This window comes from Amblyomma maculatum, chromosome 2 (assembly GCF_055883805.1).
Source record: "Amblyomma maculatum isolate TAMU_Amacu chromosome 2, ASM5588380v1, whole genome shotgun sequence".
NCBI lineage: Eukaryota > Metazoa > Arthropoda > Arachnida > Ixodida > Ixodidae > Amblyomma > Amblyomma maculatum.
In genome coordinates, this window is record NC_139345.1 from 139,835,358 (window position 1) to 139,860,723 (window position 25,366).

The 25,366-nt window shown below is 41.7% G+C and overlaps 1 protein-coding gene across 1 annotated transcript; it reads right to left on the minus strand.

The window, feature by feature from the left end:
- Positions 1–23,413, minus strand: LOC146200074 (uncharacterized). The gene is made up of 9 exons (XM_084595338.1): positions 23,296–23,413; positions 20,101–20,154; positions 19,985–20,003; positions 16,942–16,964; positions 15,406–15,562; positions 12,008–12,030; positions 7,994–8,156; positions 2,026–2,048; positions 1–768 (listed from the first exon to the last, which is right to left on the minus strand). Exons 2-9 carry the CDS (start codon positions 20,147–20,149, stop codon positions 614–616), a joined length of 612 nt encoding a protein of 203 aa, XP_084451464.1. The 5' UTR covers positions 20,150–20,154; positions 23,296–23,413; the 3' UTR covers positions 1–613.
- Positions 23,414–25,366: the final 1,953 nt, after the last annotated feature.

A 25,366-nucleotide genomic window follows, 5' to 3' on the forward strand; every position in this document is an offset into this window, starting at 1 on the left:
TAAGACAAAGGCCGATGCTTTTATTGATATACATCCTTATACAAGGTTACGTTCACTGGCACACAGTCAGTGGTCAGAGACTGCAGTCATAATAATTCAGCGGAAAGGAATTTCTTCAGAAGAACAAGCCATCAAATGAAAGGCTTTAAATTGTCTTTTCTTTAAATTCTAGCCAAAAGAAACCTTCGGTCGCTTTTTTAGGTGTGTGGGAATAGTGTAGCCAAATCTGTACTAACATCATCAATGAAGCATTATGCCATGCCTGGCGTCATTTGACTACTCTTATAGTTATTTATGATTTCAAGCACAAGACCTCAACAACCGTAGTCAAATCGAGACTTTGGAATCAAACATGTTTATTGTGATTCGAAAGATTGGCATTTTAAACTGAGAACTCGCGTTACTCTCAGGCTTTATTTGCCATTCAGTCGTGGTCGCGATGGCATAGCAACACGTTTCAACGCTTAATAAGTAAACGAAAGTGCAGATTCCAGGGCCCAGTATAGTGCTTCATGGAGGGTCATTTGGTTCCTTTGACAAAATGGAAGGCAGTTTGGTTGAGGTCTTAGAACGCTGGTTAAAAGCGGTGTTTTCTAGGAACTAGTCAGCCGAGTTAAGCGTGTCCAGGATAGCGGTCTGGCAGGAAAGGGGGAGGGTTCCAAGGTTTCTCCCAGGGTTTGCCATTCCAAACAGATCGGGCGACCCTGGAGAACTTGCGGTCCTTCCGAGAGGCATGTCTTTCTCTAGTCTTCTCTGCTGCGTACTCATCTAAAGAAAAATGAGACAGAACGCTTACAATGATTGAAAGCTGTACGATAGGCAGTACTTTAAACACTTACGTACGCTAAATCGGTTTTTTTTTATATTTGATAGGTGTTCTTGAAATAGGAGTATAATGGTTCTCACGAAAACCAATGCATTCACCTTTGCAACGCTGCTTTTTCTGTCCAATTTATTTCTCGTCTTATTCATTGCTTTCAAAGTAGCTAGTGAATGTGCGTACGACAACTTTGAGCCGGGCAGCTCTAATATCCTAAAAACATTTTCGGTTTAAGTAAATATCTGCCGTTTTGTCGAAAGATCCACCGACAATCCAAGTTCCAAATCATCTTAAAAGCACCTAAGCGGCATCAAAGGGAATAGTCAAAAAGAATAAAAATTACACCAATTTAGCATTGTCACGTTACATTCTACGTAAGGATGGAACTGAGAGTTTGATATGCGCTAAATTTGTGGTCTTCAAAAGACCAGTTGTAAAGTTTGTTGCATGTACTCTGCCTTTACTTATGCGTGACTTAAATTGAGCTAACGAATGACGTCTTAGCTAACTACTTTCAGCGGAGAACCGAAACCAAAGGTATACAATTATGCAGTAACCTTTGTTTTTGCACGACCAGGCAATTGTGAGAAAACTATGTACCCACGTCTGTCAGTTCTGTGAAATCATAGAACACGTACTCATCGCGCACGCAGGAAGCATTTAGAGCAGGAAAACACCAAAACATCCGCATTGAATTATTCCAGTTTCAAATACTTGTGCATAATAATCACACATGCCATATAACTACATAGCAAGCGTCCATTAACGGTTCCTTCATAATTCGTATTCCACCCTGCCTTTGTTCGGAAAGTCATTGGAAACCAAGAATCGCTGCTAGCGGACGTCTATGTCTCCTGCTTCAAAAGCAAAGAACGGCAGGCTATTAAGTAAGAAAGAGCTTAACACTATCATGAAAACCCTCATCAGTCCCCGCCCCTTTCCTTACTGATGAAAAACATTAGAATGCTGTTACTTTTTTTTTGCATAGAAAGGCATTTTTTTGCACTGCAGTTTGCTTATGCGACCAGCAAAATTGCGGTTTCAGGCCATAAGCCTAATAGTGTATGAACGCACTTGCAGGCATTCATTCACGTCTGTTCTGCCGTCTTTCCCTCTGTGTTTCCACCATTTTTAACAGACGTTGAACGGTTTTCTTTTGCGCGAAGAGAGAGTGTCAAGAATATAGATATAGCTGATAGACTCACCGTCGTCATCTTGCGCTGAGTACCTGCAAAATGACAGTAAATGCGAACACATTTTTTTTAATCACAACAAAATACTATCCATCATTCCGAGTCATCTCTAAAATAAAATTACATCTGCCGAATAAGGGCACCTTTTGGATATAGACAGGAAGCTAAAACTTCATGTAGTCACTGTAAAAATAACACAAAATCTTCTTTAAACATACAAGTAGAGCAGGAAAAATTTCGAAACAAATTAGCACACTGTCGCTGTTATTTTCATTTTGGAGATTTCAAAATATATTTTTTGGTATATGTAATGCTGCAGCAAAAAAAAAAAGGTATCGAGACCGTCTTAATGGCAGTAAAGGATTGTTTAAAAATGTGAAAATTCATTTCCTGAAAGCTAGTCATACATTATACTCTCGTCATTTCTCCGTGCAGACTATACCCTAAGCACCACGGCAAAACTCACTGAAGAGTACTGGGGTACGACAATTGTCTTGAAGTGTTTATGCAAGACAAGCCAAGATGGGGAGCCAGAACACGTGTGTTTGCTCTAAGAGCGCTTCTTTTGATCTTTGTATGCTGTCTGTGCACAATCGCGACAAATTTTTTAACAAACTTTGAGCTGCCTGTGTCATATCGACTCTACGCGGGACGACTGCCAGCCACCGTCTGCGTGAACAGCGCTACTGTCCGGATAACCCAGAAATTTTTGCTGTGTTACGACATCACCACAACCTCCACGCATGTGCCTCTTCCTTTCTTTTCCCTTTTCGCCATTCTGAAATAGCACACAATACGGGGCGAGTTGGGATCGGGCAATCTTAATGATTCCCATGAGGGTCCCATTTAGATATCACGTGGGCAAGCACAAATTGGGCTTATACCTTCTTTTTCCCATTCTCGTATCATGCGGACGTGGCAGGGGCTAACTTAGCCAATAATACATCTTTCCCTCCACGATCCCTTGTAGAGCATTATGGGACAGATGCAAAACAAATTTGGGCTTTATTTATAAAAATCCTGGGCTAGCCTGAATATAGCTGCCCTCTCAAAAGCCTAACAGGTCCCTCATGGGCCGTGGCGGTGCTAAAAACGGGCATGCGTGAGCGTTGCCTACATGGGCCCCTTAAGGGGCATTCGAGGGCATTCAGTTATGCAATATTGGTAGAACATATGCAGCAGCAACTGTTCCACATTACGAGTATGTATTAACCACCTCCGAATATTCCGCATGCCATTATTATCAGAAAAAGAGCACCGAAATAAATTTACGTGCAAACACTTATAGGGGAGGCAGTGTGGCTTAGCCCATATTATTACAGTGTTAGGAATAAATTTATCTTATGGTGCTGGGAATAGAATACCAGGTAAAGAAATAGTGACGAATGTTTCACACATGACGGTTCATGAGACTTGGGCATCCCCGAAAATTCCGTGATCAATCCACGAAGACAACACATGGGCGAGCTCAATTTGGGCCCGCCTCTAAAACCCGCGCCGGTAAAAATGGGTATTATAGGGATTAAGCGACATGAGCATTAAAATGTTGATCAATAAAGTGGCACCCGCTTGCAGAAAATTAGGGCCATATAGTGATGTTGGTAAGCTGCCCACATTCGGCTATTTGAGCCGAACGCGGGCAGCCCTATTTGGGCTGCCCACATGGGTACGAATTGGGAATGGTGGTGGCAAGCTTGGGCAGTTCACGTCGGACATCTAGCACAAGTTGTAAATCCCGCATGAGGCAAGTTTGGGCCGCCCCAGTGGGCCTAGCACAAAACCTCATTCATAGCCCACTCTGTGGTACTTGGGAAATCTTATCGGTGGCCCGCCTTCTCTATCTCCGCGTGAATAAACTGCTCTTTTTTGAAGGTACAAAATGTGGCATTTTTTAAACTCGATGTGAACCATTAGACACCGCCAGGGTTAAGTTTCACACCTGACAAAGTCAAGATTACAGGCCTGTATTTCAATGAATGCGCATGAACATGTATAAAATTCTTTTCTAGGTTGTTGGAACGATACATAGTCTACTGAAACCGAATCCAACAATCATTACATCCCTGGCCCCCTATAGTCTACGACAATGTATCTCAGAGAATGTGTGCTACGCGGATAGTCGATGTTCTTGTGATGCTTGTTTCAGCGACACTGTTATTTTGTTTTAGCGTTTCAGTGGCTGATTTGCAATTAGGCGTGATTTATTCTGATGTGAATTCTAGCACGTACGCGAATACCGGGCATTACCTGACAATGTAGGGCAAATCCAACATAGCTTGCTCATTTCTAGACGAGTTGTAAAAGCGGCTATTCATTTCAACCGGACACAATGCGACGGTCAGATTTACAGAAGCTGCTATGCAATTCCTATCTTTAGACCACCCTCAATTCTCTTCCTTTGCAGCAGTCAGCATATTGATGGCACCAAGACGCATGATGGCGCTGGCGCTATGGTATTGTCTGCCAAACTTTCGTTATGTCTTTTGTTTGTGTTACACTCAGGGCTTTCCTTTACACGTTCTGCTAATCATGAGAACGCGAATGAATGGATTTAGACCCACCAATTCAACAATTTACCACAATTCTCCTAGAACTTCTCAACTATTTCTTTGACCCGCCTCTAACCTATTCATGAAGTGATTCACTCAGTCACCCACCCCTGGAGCGGAAATAGTAAACATTGCTTAATAAAACAGTGGCTGTGGAATTAACTGAAAATTGAAGTTAATCTAAAACGTAAGGTGTGCTGAACTTCGTACTATTACAAAATGTGGCATCACAGTTTCGTGCATTTGCGACTGCGTTTTGTGTATTCAATATTCACTTCCATTTTTTTCTTTGCCTAAAATAGGCCGTTCTGGTATGGCATAAGCAGTTTTGTAGTGTATATATTTCGGACGGTGTGATCTAAATTTGAAACCAAAATTATCTTAAAGCCAGGGAGCAAGAGGTAACAGAATAAAAAGAATAAAAACGCCGTAATTAATCTATAGCGGCCAATCAATTTTTCTAACACAGCTTAGAAATGTTAGCCTGAAAACGCTTGTGTTATGCAACGGCTGCAATCTCGGACACGGGCCGAAATTTCTACTATCCGGACTTCTCAAACAATTTCCTCTAAAACGTACTGTCGCCAGCAAATGCATTAGTAGGCGAAAATGACTATTTCGACTGCGTAAAACTATCATGAAATGAATAATACGCTTTCTCACATGCAGTACAGTAGATTCAGCACTGAATCCTGATTTAAAACTTCCGCAAATGGTGCTCTCAGAGGATGAAGACATCGCTTTCTTAAATATATTCAGCACCTATTGGGAGTACAATACGATTTTTTGTTCTTAGTGCTTACTTTATTTACTGGTACTATCGCCAAACCGACTACTCAGGGAATTCTTCAGACCTGCATTCCAATACAGTGAATGCTAGGTTTTTAATACTTTAGTGAGTAAGACTTTCTATTTAACGCAATATGAAAGCGGAAAATATAGTTTCCTTGGCTGTGGCTCTCGTGTTAGGGCGCTAGATAGTTGAACCTTGGGATACGTGATAATATAGCGGTCTTGGCGGCTTGTTTTCGATCAAGGAGGAAAAAAAAAACGCTCGTATATTTTTGCATGTTAATGAACCAAAGCGACCGAAAGTTCCGGAGCCCTTCCATAGGGTGGTACGCATAGACTGAATCAATTTGAGATCTCAAAACAAGGCACAAAATAAAGCCGACAATCTTTTACTGAAGCGACTGGATGGAGCGTCTGATTTCTCTAAAATGTATTTAGATATCAACGTATATTCCATCTATAGGTATAGATTTCATTCACGGGGATTAAAATATTCATAGTCGGGTCCTTCTCCATCCTACGGTTTGAAAACATTACTGAAAAATAAACACAAAGCTAGATTTTGATTAAGGTTTGTTACAGAAAGCCTCCACATTTCATCTGCAGCGCAGAGTATCCTAGCCTGCAGACTATATCTATTCCTTCGTCTATTTTCGAAAACTGTTATCTTAAAGTGCTCAGGAAAGCAACTTGACGCAAAATTCAGCGCACTGATCTACTAGACATGCTAAATCATGACAGTCATTAGGCCGAAATTTCATATTACGATATGTACAGACTCCCTCGCAAGGAGGGCTACGCTTAAGATTATCGAAATTATATAGCGGCATCTTCTCCAGTGCCTTTGCCTTCGTGGTTCCGCCATAAAGGCAGCGCAAATATATCATTATGTGTAAACTTAAGTTTTTCAACTAATAACAAACCCGCCTAGGTCCTGGTCTGCTTCCAATGCAAAATCACAGCTCGCCCTGTACCAGCAAGCAATTTATCGAGCCTACATTTACCATGTACCGCCTGCTCGATCACATTTTTTTTCTGCTATATCAGTCACTTCTGACTTGTCGAACATCAACACATTGTAATGAAGACCCACGTGCAAGCCTAAATAAAGAAAACTTTCAATGAAAACTGTTTATCGGGGTGAGCTTGTGCCCAGCACGTGAAAAAGGAAGCGGGGCGGAGAGGGGGGTGGGAGCTCGTTCGCTAGTTTACTGTACATGTGCATATACTATCATTGTGTGTATGTCATTAAATAATGCTAAAGTCCCGCCCATATAGCTTCTGAGCTACGTGGATCCGATCGTCCAGGGCGTGCGCTTCTTAGAGAGCCTTCGGCGACGTAACCCGACAACACCCCAAAGCGCGCTTTCGCCACTGCAGTAAAGTCGGTAGCGCGGTGGTTGACGCCGCGTTGTCCGCGTTTATCTTCTATTTGTGATGTTTTTTGTCTTTAATGGTGTTAGCGAGCTCGATAAAAGGACTCAGTGCGTCATCAATAAGACCGTACGCTTGACGAAGAAATTCGCGATGAAGAAAGAGCGAAATTGTAACCAGGTAAATTTTTCAAAATATAACATTATACGTTTTTATCTATAATTCATGCAAGTTGATCGTATCAATTGTTCTTTTCTATTTCCTTTTTTAACAGATGTATTCATAATAAATAACGTAATTTAAATATGAGTTGCAATGAACCGCATGCACTTGGTCAGTTAATTGGGACTATATAATTTCGACCTGACATGCCAACATGCCAATTTTTTCCGACATGCCAAATTACCTCAATATATTGTAATAGCTGTGTGTGAGTGGTAAGTATAACCAGACATAATTTTCGGGAGCTTTATACGGCATACATCAAGAAAGTTGCAAAAAAGGCCGAAAGAACGTGTTCAAAAACTTACGGAAGGTTTTCCGAAATCGAAACAGAGCCCTGGCTACGCACCTACTGTATATTGACAGGAGTATATACACAGAAGTATATTTACCTAACAACTTGCTATGTACTAACTTTATATGAACTGATCTAAATACACAAAAGTAACTGTGTATGAACTTCGTATTTACACATGCCCATACAGATTAAAAGTACGTACAATACTGATAGAGCCAGTAAGGTGTTAATACAGTTTCTAAAGACTGTTGACGACAATGGTTTAAGGGCACAGACACTACTGTGTGCGATTACTCAAAGAACGGTGGATCAACATTGGCTAAAGAATGCCCACAATTCATAAGGGCGCCGAACTTAACGATTGTATAAACCCTCTCGATGGGTACGTTGAACTGTCTTTTACAATCCCGAATAGTAAAGAAACTAATCCATGGCGTTATTGATGCTCTGTCTACATAGCGAGTAGATAAGAACCTGATGTGCCTACTTACCAAATTGCTATGACCAAAATACACAAAAGCACAAATACACTGTCTTGACAACTACTCGCTAACTGACGGTGTTCAAAAAAATTGAGAAAACGTCACACTTAAAAAGATAATTTGTATAACCTTCTTTTGCGATATTCTTTGCACTGTCAACAACTCTAAATATCCGCTAACAATATTTTCGAAGGGGTTGCTGTAGCTCAATCGCGTGCACAGAACTCCAAGGGGTAAAAAAAGCAGCCGCGCCCAACACGTACCTGACGCCGCCCTTCTCAGGTTTCCCTTGCAAGTAATCCTGGTTCCACCAACGGCCGATTTGTGAAAAAGCCATCATGTCACTAGGTGGCACAAAAGGTGGCGGGTTCTGAGGACGCTCCCATGGAAATTTACCCCAGATGCGATACTCGCCGGTCTCGTCGCCTGTAAAGTACAAAAGGAGTATACGGACAGACGCTCACGACGTACCATTTGTGCTGTAGTCAATCTGCACCGATTAAAAGTGACTCTGAATTCTTCAATTACATTTTATGGCAGCTCCCGTTTAGCCAGTTGAAGAAATGAGCAAAATTCGTTCAACGTTCCAAATGAGTTCGTTGGTAGTGATACCACATTCAGCATAATCAACAGCGGAGACCGCGATGAGGAGACAAGCAGCCATATGAAGTGCTCACTGTCGATCAACTTAACTTTTACTTCTAAAGAATCTTGTTTATAAATGCTCTAAAACCAGTGTAAAAAGGCGTAAGAAGGCGCAGGTTGTAAAATATAAAAATTCTAATGTGGCTAAACAAAGCCTGAAAACAGCCTAGGCCTGTTGTGACACCAGAAATGTTTTTCTATTTTTTCCTAATGGGTAGGCAACTCATGAATGAGTCAGAACTCTCTGTAATCTTGGGCTTCTTCAGCTACACCAAAAGTCTCTTCTGCAGACTCCCGAATTCCCGCTCACAAAACTTAGTATTCTGAATCCTTGCAACGCCTGTTATAAACGCTTTCGCCTAAAAGATATGGGTAGGTCCTTTTCAGTGATGCCCTCAGAGTAGACGCAACTATGCCAATCAGGCTTCAGTGACGAGAATCTAAAAAAGGGCCGAGTGCAGAGGTATATGCCGAATGTCCCAGATATTATTCTTCAGCCGTAATTCTGGTTAATAGGTAACTGTCTTCATTTTTACAGTTGCTTCTATAAACTGCAATAGCAAGCGCAGGGCACAGGAAATAAGTATTTCAGTAACACGAGACTAAGTTTACATCTTGCAGTGGTCTGCTTTAAAAACCGCAAATCAAATGTACGCTGTTATTATAGGGAGTCCTGTATTGACGACATAACGAATAATGGCCTTGGTCAGACACCGCCCATCAGCTTGAGTACAACTTCTTTTATTGTTGAGATAGTAACACCCTCAAGGAAAGAAGCTTGGTTAATCTATTATTCGGCCTGCTATCCCAGGCACTATTCAATTGGGCAAATTAATTTACAGTGTAGGATTTCAAAAACACACACTGAGCTATGGAAAACAAACAGATAGTTTTAACGCGAAGAGACAGGAAGCATTGCAAATGAGTCAGGAAAGAAACGTGAGTTCATGAAATTTTTGTAAACATCAAGAAGAACTTAAAATGGATAGGTCATGTAATCCGATGGCAAGGTAACGCATGCTCGCTAAGGGCAACAGAGTAAATTTCATTGGATAGCAAGCGCACCAGGGGGTGGCAGAACGTTGCGTACGCAGATGAGGTTAGGAACTTTCCAGGGATCAAATGGATGCAACTGGAAGAGGACCGGTTTAACTGGAGGGATAATGAGAGCGTGTAGTGCGTTCCAGTGAGTGTAGTCAGGCTGGCAATTGATTTGTACGACATGAAGCAAAACTCAGCAGTTCTGGTTGGCACGGCGGATAGCTTCAAAATAAGCTTGAACACCTGGTATTGCTTTTGATGCGTCGACATAAAGCCATTGATACTTTGTCGCCTTCCAATTTACTAGAGCCGTTTGATGGGTTAGAAGGCAAAGGACTGAAAACAAATGCAGAAAATCGTATCCACAGATTAACTTTTAAAGCTCAAATGAATATTCCTGGTACAATAGTCAAACGTCTGCCGGCGCTACACCCCTCCCCCCCCCCCCCCCCCCTCATGCCCCTTTTTCCAACAAAAAAAGAAACCGGCAGGCAAGCTGTTCACCAAGAAAGTGTTGAAAAAAGCAGCTTTTTTCTTTCATTTTACGGCAATCTCATGTGAACTAAATCATCAGCTTTTGCACAGTGGCATGTTTTTTTTTTCATGCTCCACTGCCACCATATCACGCGATTTAAGACGTACGTAACATTTGTTTTCCTAATATCTAATAAGTTTCGAATTTTCACAAATTCATGGCATTGAAGATATCTCTAACTTATTTCGTTTCTATCGTATCCATGACCTTTTGTGATTTTTTTCAGAAACCCTCAAGAGTGCCAAGACCTCCACCCGCATGCTTACACTTATTGCTAATACAGCGGAAACGAGGAGTCACGCTAACGTCGATTGTAGCGCTTAACTCGAGGATACCGGATGTTCCGACTTAAAATGCCGCACAAAAGTCGCTCTAATATTTCTACTTCTGCCAACCATCACCTTTCCTTAATTTATATCTAAGTCCATTATAGAGCGTCTGGAAATATATTTTGCGTCTTATCCCTGATTTGAAACAGAATGTAAATGGGAGGATTTATAGACTGGTTCCAGGGGCTCTGATCTCAAGTTGATGTAGCTGATAAAAGAAATGTAAACTTTTGCCAGGAAGCTCGATAATATCTAATTCTAGCGGCTGCCTAACAATGCGAGAGCTTTCCAAAGCAAAACCACGTTTGACTAGGTGCACCTTCTTTCACCTCGGCCGGCTCTGCAATTCCTTCTTGAGTTCTACAGCGCTTGTCGTGCTAGGGGTTGTCTTATATCTTCTCCTCATCAACTCAGCCTAAAGCATATTTCTCAACAAGGGTATTATTCACCAACCCTCTGCTCACCATTATCGGTCATATCTTTTTCTTAACATGTGGAAACGATTTGGGGACAAGTATAAAACCCTATAGTATAGAACCTAAGCTGAATCAGTACTCTATTGGATGAGGTCTCTCATATCCTGCGCTCTGAGCTATCCAGAACGGAGTGTAGCTTAGGATAAGGATACTGTAATATAAGAGAACGCACTGTCCCTTCTGGCATAGTAGTAAAAATGCCTCCACTGGAATAAGTAACGCACGCAGACCACTTTATGGCTAATCCCATCTGCACACAAACGACATTATCTCCACAGGCACATTCTAAAACACTATTCATCTTCCTTTTCGGACAAATGCCATATAAGCTGTTGCATTTCCTAGTTGAGCACAGACGTTTCGGTACAACGTTGAAAGAACCTTTTAACTTCTTTGAAGCAATTACGTGATATGAGACGGAATTTGTCTTTCAAGTAGAGATTAGTCTATTCGAGACACTTAAGTATTACGTCGAAGTAGCAATATACAAATAAACGCCGGCTTGTGTGAGGGTTTGACATCTGTAACAAAAAACACGTGCAGCAAAGATACCTTGATTTAGATTGTCCACTTTCACTATAGCAAAGCGCAACCCCCAATTGAACTCCAAAAGTGAAAACCTTTCTGGTTTTCCGAACACACTTGTAGCCAATCGAAGGCGGAAACTATAAATACGAGTGTTACTTGAACCGGCTTGCAAGAAGGCCCTTACAACTGTTGTTATCGGAAGAAGTCATACTCAGAGTAGCGTTATACACACAAACATGCTTTAAAATAACACCGATAGTAGCAGCTTTATCACTTAGCTTTTCTACGTGTACGCCATAATTGTCTGTATTGAAAACTTCTTTTGCACACATTTCCTTATTGACTTTAAAAGTTACATATACTCTATGTCTCTAAAACTTTAAATTAACTGACATGCCGCTCCAACTAGTTTTTTGTATCTGGATGTGAATGAACGCCATTAGCTCTTTATGCCATATGTCAATGCATTTATTGCTAGCCCATAAAAGCCTTTCTGGTGTCGAGAAAGATACGCCACAAACAAAGCCCAGTCTGTAGATAAGCGCTGCGTTGGAAAAAGTGTGATGTGGGTAAACGTTTATACTAGTAGGAAAAGTGATAATCATAGTACAGGATGTCGGAATCAGTGCCATCCTTTATAAATTCTGCATGTGTGTAAATACGTGTCGCACATTTATGTATTGTCTCTAGATCAATTCTTGAAAGAAAACCTTTTTTCCTTACCTACGTATTCCTTGAAGAGTTCTCTGAAATAGAGAAAAAAGACATTCATTAAAGGCTAATCCAGGAATCAATCGTCGTTTATGCTAACCTCGCTGCTAATTTTCCCTTAGATTAAAAAAGTGGAAGTGGATTGTTACTTGTCTATGCCTGAAGGCTATTGACTTTCTTGTAATAACAATGTTCAGAGTAAATCTGTTTATGCCTGAAGGCTATTCACTTTCTTGTAATACCAATGTTCAGAGTAAACAATTGCAGGTTCTCACTCCTTAAAATGCAGGATAATATTTCGCAAAAATGAACAAACCACTGTCAAGTACTATGGTAAACTGTTGAAGAGTAATCAGGCATCTTGGTAGCAAATGAAATTCAATGTCCGAATGACTTCGTGCTAGCAACTAGTCATAGCGCTTTGGGGGCACCCTTAAAATGGCAGCGAAATAATATAAAATCTGCGCTGATCACGAAACCCAATCTAGAGAAATGATCCTGTGAATGAGTCACTGCAAAAGTACGAAACTCACCGCAACGCAACTAAATAATGTTAAGCATCGATCCATTTCAATCACTTTAAGCTTGATGCATTGTAGTTGTATGATTATACGATGTTGACGGTGATGTTTGATTATTAGCTGGGAGTGATCACAGTGCTGCATGAAGATAAAGAAAATGTTTCACGTCAAACGGGCAGAGCAGGCCTGAGTACAGAGCCACAAGGTGCATTTGTCGGTGTCAGCATTTCACACATTTCTTCGTGGGGTATTACTTCAAAATGAGCTTTTCCGTTGCATACATGCGTTTGCAGTTTCAATATTTTGAAACACAATTTCTAATGGGGGATCTTTAAAACATGATATACGAATAAAATTTACCATTGTCTGAGTGCAAACGTGTACCTAAAGTGTTTCCCTTACCAATGAACTAATGAAGACAGCTGATGCAGACAGATCAGTGATAACATTTTTTCGATTACTATTGGGTGGAAATCCGCAGTTGTTGTTGTGCAATCATATGTTCGATGTTGTGGTATTATTCTGGTGGAGCAATTTCTCTCCCCGTTCAGTGCAGAGGCCATGTTTTTCTTCCTCTTCAGCACCCGGTAAACCCATGAGGAGGGTATATTTAGAAATTTCAATACCACAATTGGTATCTACGTTGTCGGTCCCGCTCCTACTCTTCTTCTGTGCGAGTCGGAAATGATTGTTGTGGCTTCAAATTTGTCAGTATTTACATAAGATCACAGCTACGGACAGATTCCTTTGCTAATTCATTAAAAAAATTCTAAATTTTTCTTCCGTAGTTTGTTTATGCAATTCTGTGATCCTAAACTTTAGGTTTTTGTTTAGTTCATAAATATTTAATAGACTAATTCAGTATTTGTAGGATATTTGGCAGTCCACAACGAACCCTGGCCAATCCCTATTCATGGTTATGTGCCATTTATTAAGGTAGGAGAAGAAGAAGAAGAATCCCATGAGTTTGCGCACTTGATTTGCAAGTGGATACAGTCTAGCAAACTGCTTCGTTTAATTTAGTACACGTAATCGATGATCGCTAACATATCTACTAAAGCGCCCGCAGAAATAGAACTTCTTATTGAGTCTTTACTAAGAGCTATATGAATAGAACTCTTGTTTGAAACTTGATAACATACCAAAAAATGTGTAATAAACATTTTCTAAAAAAAAAAAAGTTGACTATGCTGTCCACTTTCAAGAATACATAGGAAGTAAATTTCATTACCTGAGGCCTTTAAGTAGCTCAGGAACCTCAGTACTTTGCTACCATGCACATGGATTGTCGCGCAAAAAAAGTACCAGCAATCCAGCGTTCAGCAATAAAGGGCAAGAACATATGCTGAAAAACATATGCATTGTTAAGTTGCAGCATACTGTCCAACGTTATGTAGCCGCTTGCGACCTCTGTCAACGCCGGAAGAAACCCCCTGTGCTACCACCTGGACACCTGCAGCCGATTGCTATCCCGACTGAGCCATTTTCTCGTGTTGGCCTTGACCTCCTAGGGCCCTTCCCCGAGTCCTTGTCAGGAAACAAATGGATCGCTGTGGCCACCGATTATGCCACGCGGTACGTGATCACTCGTGCCATTCCAACCAGCTGCGCCACAGACTTTGCTGACTTCCTTTTATACGACGTCATACTTCACCATGGTGCTCCCCGTCAACTACTTACCGACCGTGGCCGCTGTTTCCTTTCCCGAGTTGTTGAGGAAATACTTCGTTCTTGCTCCGTTCGGCACAAGTACACCACTGTGTACCACCCTCAGACGAACGGCCTTACGGAGCGTATTAACCGCACACTCACCGACATGCTCGCAATGTACGTATCCGACAGTCATCGCGACTGGGATATTAGTCTGCCATTTGTCACCTTTGCATATAATTCGTCGCGTGATGACACTGCTGGGTACTCTCCATTCTATCTTCTCTTTGGAAGAGACCCCTTACTGCCCTTCGACACTTTGCTTCCCGCCGCTGGTCCCATCACAACCTATGCCCGCGATACCATCGCCCGAGCCGACGCTGCTCGCCAGATTGCTCGTCACATTCTCACCGTCTCTCATTAAGCTCAAAAACGCCGCTACGACGCTCACCACCGCGATGTGCACTATCCTCCCGGATCTCTGGTGTTGCTCTGGCTTCCGTGCCGTCGTGTGGGGTTGTGTTAACAACTTCTGCCCCACTACACGGGTCCTTACCGTGTACTACGCCCAGTGACCGACGTGACCTATGAGATTGCACCGCTCCACCCAAAGTCACCGACTGCTACACCCACTTCCGAAATCGTACATGTCGCCCGCCTCAAGCCATAATACTCCCTTTCCACACCGCACGCCTAATACGCACCGGGACGTTGCCTTTTGCCGAGGGGGGTAGTGTTACCGGGAAACGCGGGACCAAAGTGATGTGCTCACTGATAAAGACGACGATCGAGGAACGCGGGCACGACGAAGCGTTGAGAAAGAGGACGAAGCTGAGAGAGTGGATTCTGCACGGCTACTCAAGTCTTAGCGTCGAGTTCAGCCCATTGCAGTGCTGTCACATTAAGTACATCCCCATAACAATATAATATTTTAATAAATATATCTATTGGTTTGTTCTCCTCGCAGAACGCTTCTGTGTATACCTTAATTCCCAGAGCAAAATCAAAAAGTGATTGTTAGGTTCTATCCAGGTCTGTTACGGCCCCATAGACATGTACTCTTTTGAAATAAACACTGAGAAACTGCGGCCGCTCCGGAGAAAGACTAAACGTCTCCTAAATGTGTTTGGCTCCTAAATAATCAGCTACGTCATTCAATGTTGTCCAATACAACCATTCCTGTAAGTCGATTTCTGCAGTCAATCAGGACTCAGTCATAGCGAATAATTTAGGCCTCACCTCAAGGGTATCGAGGATTCTTCCGACAGCTTCTTTTGCTCTCTGCTCAGGCCGCTCCGGGGCATTAGGAAATCATCTGGTGGGAAGATAGGCGGCGGATTCCCCGGCTGCTCCCAGGGGAACTGGCCCCACTGGCGGTATTCGCTCGTCGGGTCGTCTGGTCAGGGTGCCGAATGCAAGAAGAGACGAAGCTTAATGTCACCTAATGCACACAGCTTCGATCTCTGAGGCCCGAGTGCCATATAAACAACAGATTGTTTGCGTACGCCCTTGGGAACAAGCTCGACTGTAGCACTACTCGCGTCCTTCAAAGCACAGAACACAGCGCTACAAATCGGATAACGTTAATGATTCCTAATGCAGCCGCGTACAATCTTCTAAGGCTAAGCATGAATGTGAACAACTCATTTACCGAAGTAAGTACCGTCGCGGCATAGAAATAAAGAATGTAATCACGTATGTACATAACTTGTACCTTGTTCATGAGAATAAGTGATCTTTTTTCCCGTATGGCATAGTTTTGGATATCAGATCTATTTTACAAAAGCAAAAGAAGTTCGGGAGTCAATCATTCCCGTAATCATTCCCATAACATTTTGGTAAGTCGCAATGAACTTTGATGGTGTCGTATGAAAGTTCATGTCTCGGCTTGTAGCTACGGCAGCTCTAGGGAGTGACACGCTCAAGATGGATGCTTTTAATCTTCATCAGGTCTGATCGGGAGAATTTTCCGTTTCTACAGCTAATGAAAAAGGGAACAGACAGCAGATCTCTCAATTGGCCCGCTACGTACGTTCATAAGATGTACAAAATCATTCACCATGAGTGGCTATAGACAGGATAGTTTTACAGCGCGGCTGCAGCGCATTTAAATAGCTCACGCACATATTACCTAATGTCAAGATGCACTCCTGATAGCAAGAGTACCAAATGGCAGCTAAATGTTAGCTTGTCTGGCATTTCCTTGCTTACGTGACTGTCTAAACTGGTCTTCGAAGATGTCGCGTTTACTGCTGTCCTCATTAAGAACGGGTTCAAGCTCGCACTGTAAGCATCATGCTTAAACCGTACAATGCTCTGTCGGTATATAACATTAGATATAGTATTTATAGTGACTATTTTTATTACTGCATAACATATAGGACTGCTTCATGAGAAAAGCCCTTGTGGTCGCCGTAACCCGTAACTGACAAACAGAATCTACAAACTTGTGGTAAAATTACGCAAATGAATAAAATAAACTCGACGTCAGAACGGTCTAACCTAGGCCCTCTGCAGGATCCGTGAACACGCAAAGCATAGGCCACGAATGGTCTTCATTTTATTTCTTTCATTGTTGCTAGCGCTTCTTTACAACACAGGTCAAATTTGCAGATTATTTACAAAGCTCTCCGTAAGCAAATAGCTGCTGTCACGAAGCGTAGTCAGCACTAAGCATCTTTTCTAAATCGCGGAATGAAAGTACGGTGTTAATGGCGCTAACGCGCCTAATCATATGGCAGAGCTAAAGCCTGAAAAAAAAAAATGGTTTCTCACCGTCATAGCTGTCGTCAAAGGGCCTGAAACAAAGTGAACGGAAACGTTTGTGAAACGTCAAGGTCTGATTTTGACGCATCATTAAAACGTTTATTGCCGCAACTTTTGTACCCTTTCTTTCTCAGTCAATTTCAAAATTTCAATGTAGACATATTTTATTCTTTCCATTGGACTTATTTCCTAGACGCGTTATAAACCAGCTTCCAAACAAAGAGAATTATTATAAGGTGCGTTGGTTGCACAGCATTCTTAATTTTTAAAGCCAGGAAAAATACGGGACAAACACAGTGAAGACCACGGGACGAACGAACACTACAACCTCAGGGTTGGTTTCTAGGAGGTTAGAAATTTCCCTCGATCGTTTGCTCAAAAACGGATCATTTTATGCAGCTCAAAAACATCTTAGACAAATATAGGCTGAGAGATGTTTCTGTCACGCCCCCTTCTCAGTCACAATAGTTCGAAACGGCATATCCTTGGGGACAAGTAAAAAAGATTAGCAAAATCCTCAGGTGCGAGCTTTTAAAACGAATGCTACCTTTTAACGACCTTCAGCGGGTTGCCTGTTTTGCACAAGCTCCTGCATGCATGGCTTGCAGAAAAGAACTTCCATTCCATCTGTAAGCTGGCCTCTCAAATGACCGAACACCTGTGGGCAGGCATGCTCACTGTATTACTAAGGAACTAAAAGGATGACAAGAGGAAGAAAGGTGGAAGTGGTTTCGTGACAGTGGGTGACATTCAACTGACTGAAAATATGAAGTCTGTCCCGGAAAAGAACCGAAGTGTACTGCAGCACCAAAAGTGCTGCCGTATGAGTTTTGGCTATCAACCGGCGGATTGCAATAAAATCCACTTCAGAGGAGCGAGACATGCATCCACTGAAAGGCGCTCACAGCCTTCAAATTCTCGTTATCTGAAGACCATGCTGTGCCAGGAAATGTATACTGGAGCTATCGCGTCGTACTGTAAGAATAAGCAAATGCAACTCTTGAAAGCAGATAAGGAGCGCGCTTTTGTAGTTATCTCAGACGATAACGGTTTTAGTAGGAGCAACTCAGGACGATATAAAGAATTTTGTTCTATAAGAGTAAAAGGTACAAAATTGAAATCCGCTGCACTGGCCTTATGTAATCACCTTTGTTTAACAACTCTTGCTAACCAAATTAGCACTAGTGATAGGGACACACTGCAAGTTTTCTTTTCTGTTAAACCCCACAAGCAGGCTATGTCATTACTACTGGGACGGAGAAGGTCGCATAGCAGAAATACCTAAGCCTATATTTGTCTAAGAATTTTTCTAAGTAGCATATAAATGATTCGTTTTGTAACCTCCTTGTAACCTCCTAGAAACCAACCATGGGTATCGAAATGAAGTAAAGCACCTGAACTGTGGCGGCGGAAATAAAGGGATAGCAAGGAGACAGGTATATATTTCGCTTACCTGTCTCCTTACTATCCCTTCATTTCCGCCGCCCCAGTTCAGGTGCTTCAGCTCATTTCAACAGCAGATACCGGGGCAGGCATAAATATTTTCCTTCCTTTATTGTTATTTTACTCAATAAAACCACTTTCTACTGCTACTTGCTAGTGGCGCTTCGTCCAGTCGTCTTCCCTGTGTTTGTCGCGTATTTTTCGCGTGTTTGAATATTAAGAATTCCAAATCAAAATATGCCCAGTTGAGTACAGACGTAACGCTTCATTATTGGAATATCTACCCTTTTATCACATAGGGCGAAATCCCCGCCCGGTCTTTTTTATACACTCGAATATGACTTACATCACACCTTTCGTTTACTCGAGCGTCTTCATAATATATAATTGTGAATATACTTATCAGAATCTGCACGCGATAATATAAATCACGCAAATAAATAAACGTCGTTCATAAAACGCGCTCCTCAGTTTAAAGAAACAACAACAACAAAACAAACTAGACCTATATGCACAACTGATCGTTAGCTGAATAAATATTTAGTGAATACGTTATCACTTCTTATATTTTGAAATCCTTTTTGCACACAATTTGGACATTAATGCGAAAATAGTGTTAAAGATAGATTCGTTTTCGTCCTTTTCACTTTTTCTCCAACTATTTTCTCCAAGGATGAAAAGGGCAGCCAAATCAATTCAATTATGCTAAAATTGTGTCCCAAAAATAAGCAGCTTACCAAACATTTATGTTGTGGTGTTTCACGACCCATTCACTACTTCCGCAACAATGTAGTGGGCGTTCAAAATTTGCTACCATAGCAGCGAACCATGTGTGCTCTTCTCATCGAAAATGAAGCATTATATCCGAGCGCATATATTTCAACCTGTCCTCCGGAATACTTAGCAAAGCCAGTTAACCGAGTGAAAGAATTAAAACTTTGTAAACGTTCTTAATATGCGCCTTCTGTGGGGATCACCTTATCAATAATGTGGGCCCTTTGTGAGGACCGCCTTAGATTTTGTCAATATTGAGAGTTGGACTAGTTCAGCGTTGGTCCTAGTCACTCGTTTCCATCTCTCTTTTCCCTTTACGCTGGCGTTCATTATGAATACAGAACTGGTGCTGATTTCACAGCGGGTGCACCAATCCATTTCAATAGCTTTCCCGTTGTAGCATCATCCATATTTTAAACTAAATTTACTTAGCAAAAATAAGGAAACGATGGTGGATATTAAAATAAAAAAAATTCTCTGAAAGCACTTATTTCCAAGTGTTGTTTAGATATTTAATTAAAAGGTCTAAGAGAAAATTATGGCCTTCATTATTATAATGGCAAAATAAAGTCGTCATCGTAAACAGAAAAGTTGCCGTATCACACAGAACGTTATCGTTAAACACTGGGAGCCTATATTATTAGTAATGAAAGCATTATGAGCTCACTTAATACAAGGCATGCTGAAGTCACGATCGTAAACAGGAAGAAAATCATGGTTTCGTTCAAACGATTGTCATCAAACACTTTTACCCTAAACTCCTACATAACCCGCCATAAGTCTAGAAAAGTCTAAGAAAATCTCCATAAAATTCCCCCCGAAAACGTGTACTCACGTATTTATGGCCGCTCCGCCTGTAAGAAATGAATTTCCCTGGATTATACACCTCATAAAATAGTAAACACTGTTTTAACTTTCATATTATTAGGCTTAAAAAAACGAGCAACTCACAGGCGGCCGCAAAAAGGCAAGGAAGGAAGACCCACGACCTCATCTTCATTATGCCTGAAATAATATTGAGAGAAAAACTTTCACGATGATCCAATAAATTGTCTTTAGGTGAAAACAGTGATTACTAATGACCAATATTTTCTTCCAAAACTACTTTTTTATTAAAACAAGAAATTGCTTCACTAAAAAATATGTATGATATAAATTGAACGTGGGCATTATAAAAGTTTTCAAAGTGACCCGCATATGTTCAGAGGCCTACATTCAATATTGACGTGGGGCGATAGCAACACGAATAGGGTAGCGCGATGACCTATTTGATTCCGAGCTTATCCGACAAGTCCAGGTGCAAAACAGGATTGCGTCTCGGCTACAATAGTCCTGAGTGTCGAACAATAGGCAGCTGTTTATCAAATGATCATGGCCACCACGTGCGCTCTAATTAGACGCGACACCGATATTTTAAGATAGCTCACATTCCATCCATTAAGATTTATAAAACCCACCACAATATTAGGCAATCTAACTAGGGCAATGAGCTGAGCGATAATGAAACATTAGCAGTCCCAAACACTGCCTATATATTTTGCAAAGGCATAGTGCTTTTGACCTAAAAATGCACGCAAGAATATTTAGGCCCCAATTATTTAATCTCAAGTTACATTCAATAAGGTATAAACAACATTAAGTTTGGTAGTTACGCCCTACTCATATTAGAGAACAAATAGGCGTAAACTGGCCGATAGACGCAAGACAGAATCATCGATACGTTTTTGGGGATAGGTTAGCTGTACTGAGATATCTTGAATGCATGGTAGAACATTCACAGAACAGAACGGAAGATATCAAATGGCGCTAATGCAGCTGACGCGTCGTAAATTTGCACGCCGAAGAGTCTATCCGACTGCTTCGTTCCTTTCTCTGTCCATGTCTATTTATTTAGACATTTATGCATTATAATCAACTAGCCCAATATGCCGTTCTGCTTGAAACGTGAAACCTTAGGAGCTGACGAAGAACAACACGTGTCAACAATGAAATGAAACCACGTAATAAACGACATTTGACGTGTATTGGGTTTGTTTTTCGTCATAGGTTGGGGACTTCGTCGTTTCTGCATTTTGATAGGAGCATTCTCAATGAGAGCATTCATCTAAATTTCGACTTCAAATCCGAGCATAATGCAAAATCACCTTTAATTCCAACCGTCATACTGCTGCATCAGCGCCTTATTTGCAAATTTGAAAAATATATTCATTTATTTTCAGCATATCAACATTCATATTAGACACGCTACTGCAAATGTCATCAGCTAATACTAATTCTTTTGAGAATGAGACATTTCAAGAAATCTTTTTATTCCTTGCATTACCATCTGGTAAGCACCAATGCCATTAAAGATAGTTGCTGCTGTGTTGACGTTGTATACACGTACTATAACCCTTTCGTAAGTTTGGTCATAGTAAGGTTCGGTAAACATAAATAATTTATTCATCGAAATGAAATGAAAACTACGGTGACGATTTTAAGCACGACGACTTTGTTCGGCGTCTCGCAAGCCACTGTTTGTTTTTCCGGTTCGAACGCCTGGGGAGCCGGACGTCAAGATCTCGCCACGCCACCAGCGCTCTCGCACACGCACGCGCTCACGAGTACATACTTAGAAGCGATCACTTGGCCGGCATTCGGTTATAATAAACCGCATGTAAACAGCGTCTGCGCATACCTTTAGGCTCTGGCGCGTTTCTTTCTGCCCCTCAGGTAAACCTGTGAACGTCTAATCACGTTTTTTTTTCTTAGACATTTCAAGCATAATCTCTCGTTTACTAGCACTTTCTTCGGATTAATCGGCTAGGCAGCTGCAGTAAAAATAGCCTAAGCAGGCTTTCCTTACACCGATAACTCTCAGATAAACTACCGCCATCGCAGTGCATTCAGGACAGGAAAAACACCGCTCGTTCGATCCTCAAGCCTTCTTTGGCTCTTCACCGCTGGCGGTGCTTCTAATCTTGTTTTTTTCATACCTGACAGAGGCGACAAGGGTACAAATCTGCTACTACATATTTTTTGCCTGCAGTGTTTATCTTCCTTGCACTTTTGTCTTCCTTCTTCTTGCTTGACCATGTGCTGTACACCAATTAAAAATTCTTGATGTAGAAACACCAATGCCCTGTATGGAGATGACATATGGTGCTAAAACGCTGAATGTGGCTAGCGTTGAGCGATGAGGCTGTCCCCCTCCCCTCCCTTCTAGCCACTGGATCTAATCTTTGTCATCAGAAAAATGTCCTGTGGGGAAGAAAACAGTATGTGTTATTGAAATATTTGTAGTGCCGAAAAGTGCAGTTGTTGCACAATATACCACACCACCAGTGTCCAAGAAACCCTTCGAGGCTTCGTTGCTCGACTGCCAAAGCTCACATGAATTTGATGGAACGGGGAAAATCTGTTTAACTACAGATATGCTCTGTACAGAGGGGGAGGCATTGACCCAATATATAACATGCTGAGTGTTTCAAATCTGGCCCGAGGCTCCTCCAATCAGTGTTTGTCCTAGTAGCCGACCCCATTTTCTCTTCGCGCATCAAAACGCGTACGTTAATGACAGCAATAGTTACTGCCTAATAAGTTCATGCGTTCGAAAGTGAATAATCCAAATGTGAAGCCTTTTTTTGCCCTGAAAAAGCCATCGGTTTGAGTAGTAGGCAAAGAATACTATCTAATTCACTGCGTAATTACTAGTATCTTAAAATGGTTTTACAAAAATGAATCCCGTACACCCAGCTTTTAAGTAAGAACGACTTCTTTGTTTTATGTATATCACATGTTACAAACCCTGCCACGTGCATTTTGCAGCACACGAAACGAGGCATAGTGTTACACCACCTACTACCTTCGAAGAGCTATTCTCGTCCATTCATATCAGCAGTTCGACAACGATCTATGGTTCAAGACCTCGCTTTAGTCGCTCCTGAAGTATGTCTTTTACCTTAGAAGCTCGGATTTGGAATCATGCTTTCAGCAACCACGTTAATTAGCTCTTGGATTTCACGAAACTCTCCAAAGAAAACGGACACAAACGAATATGGTGCCAGCTCAGCACGCAAGACATAAGTAACGTACGTTGCTTATGTAGGCCAGAATTCTAAAACAAAGGCACGAAATGTCTTCGCATATGAGCGTTTCTATACTTACTCGCTTTCCCCGGGTATGAATGGGAGCTAATATCAATGCCGGCACTACAATGCTCACAGCTCCGCGGTGCATTTATACCATAGCGTCGAAAGCCGAGTGACAGGTAGGTAGTCGTTGTAAGCCCTTATCGGCCCCGCCTTTTCAAGATAGAACGGTCTCGAGGGAAGTTTCCGCCACCGATGCAACGTCCTTTTTTATCTGCGTTTGGCTTCTCGTTGTTTGCGTACTCACAAGCGTCACGGGACCGCACCTTTTGCTGATCGGACGACTATCGGCTGCCGCGAGGCGCCGATAGAGTACCGAAGGCTGCTAAATATTCACTTAAAAAAGCATATAATGTGCGTCTGGAGCGTGAGGATTCCGTGTATTGGTTGCGAACGATGCACGCACGTTTGCTTGCTGCAACTATGATTCCAGATAACCTATATCGTAAGGTATAACGCCAGAGCGCATTCGCCGCTTTTCCAGAGCGAACAGCGATAGAGTAAGCACGTGTTTCGATGATGAAACACCGGCCCGGAACAGAGGCTCTCAAAGTGGTCCTCTATCAAGATATGAGGACTCCCTCAGGTACTGATTTGGCATACGAGAACGCACTTTCTGTGTCCAAGCCCTCATCAGGAAATTCGCCGCAAGTGACAGCGAACTTTTACAGAAACAATCGTCATCAAACTGTATGTTCCGTCTTTCTTTCTGCAAGGTGTGCTTCTTCGCTCTTCAGGAAGGCTTAGAAGTCACACCAATCACGTTCTTACGGTGCGTCTTTTGCATTTGGTGTAAGCGCGCTCTTTTGATGATAACGAACCGCTGATACTGCAAAAATAAAATTGTGATCGCTGTTTTTAAACCTCACACAAAGTGCTGTAGTTATTTACACACAATATGTCTACTAGCGTTGCCTAACTAGACGTCACTGGTTGCATTAGTATCACCCACACAGATCTCTAAACAAAATTATGTATGTTTTAAATCCGCTGGATTGATTTTTTATTCCTCGTTTACTCCGAGGGGATTTCTCAATGTTCCCTTCAAGGCAAGTGTAAATAATATTATTGGTTTTATCAAGCTCAATTTCCTTACAAAACCCTGCAGGCTGAAACAACGATAATACCTGTTAAAGGGAACTTACCACTGGTAATGAATTCAGCCTGACATATGGGCCTAGTGACACCGCTGTTATACAAATAGTCGCCTACTTTGTAGTAGATAGCAAATATTTAAGGTATTTATATTCAGAGTGTATGATATTAGCAGCAGTCAAAAAAAAGATAACCTTTCGGCTTCTAGTGTTTTCTCTCATTATTCATTTATAAATCCCCCAGTTTCACTCTTTTCTGCATAACAATATTTCCTCCCCTGCAATTACTTTCTTGTACTTAACTTTCAGTATAATCCATTATTACAGGTGTGCTTTTTTTTATTTCGCCTTCATAAGTAATAACACATTTTTTTTTTACTTTCCTGTCCTCTCATTTGCTATTTCTTGTTTGCCTCTGGCGTTAATATTTTTTTATATTTTATTTTTGTGTTGCTACTCACTATCTTTTTCTTTTTGAATTTAGCAAAAGATTTAATCGGATATCATCCCGTAATATTTCACTTGCCGCAACCGGGAATTCATTTGCGGTCTTCTCTTCTACCTGCTGAGGGGGTTTACGTCACCGGATGTATAAGAGACAGAAAAATGGCAAAGCTTTATTGTGCCCGTCTGATTTTTATCTTCTCGGCGATTGTGATGATACCTTGATGATACCTTCCGGTTATATCCGCCGGCTGCAATATATCTTCTGCTCAATATGATTGCAGTATCCGGGAGGATATGGCGCGGAAAGGTTTCCACTGTGCGATTAGGCTGATTAGAAGATCGTTTGATGGTGTTATTACATCGTGGGTATTAAAGGTCTCTGACATTTTTCACATTGCCAGCGTATTCAAAAGAACCGGGCACGGTCGTTACCATACTATGCGGCGTTCATTTTGTGATAAACCTAATTCATACTCAAAGGTATAGGGTGGCATGCATGTTTTAATGCCGTAAACGACATCGGCTGTGCGGAACGGTGCAATGGGT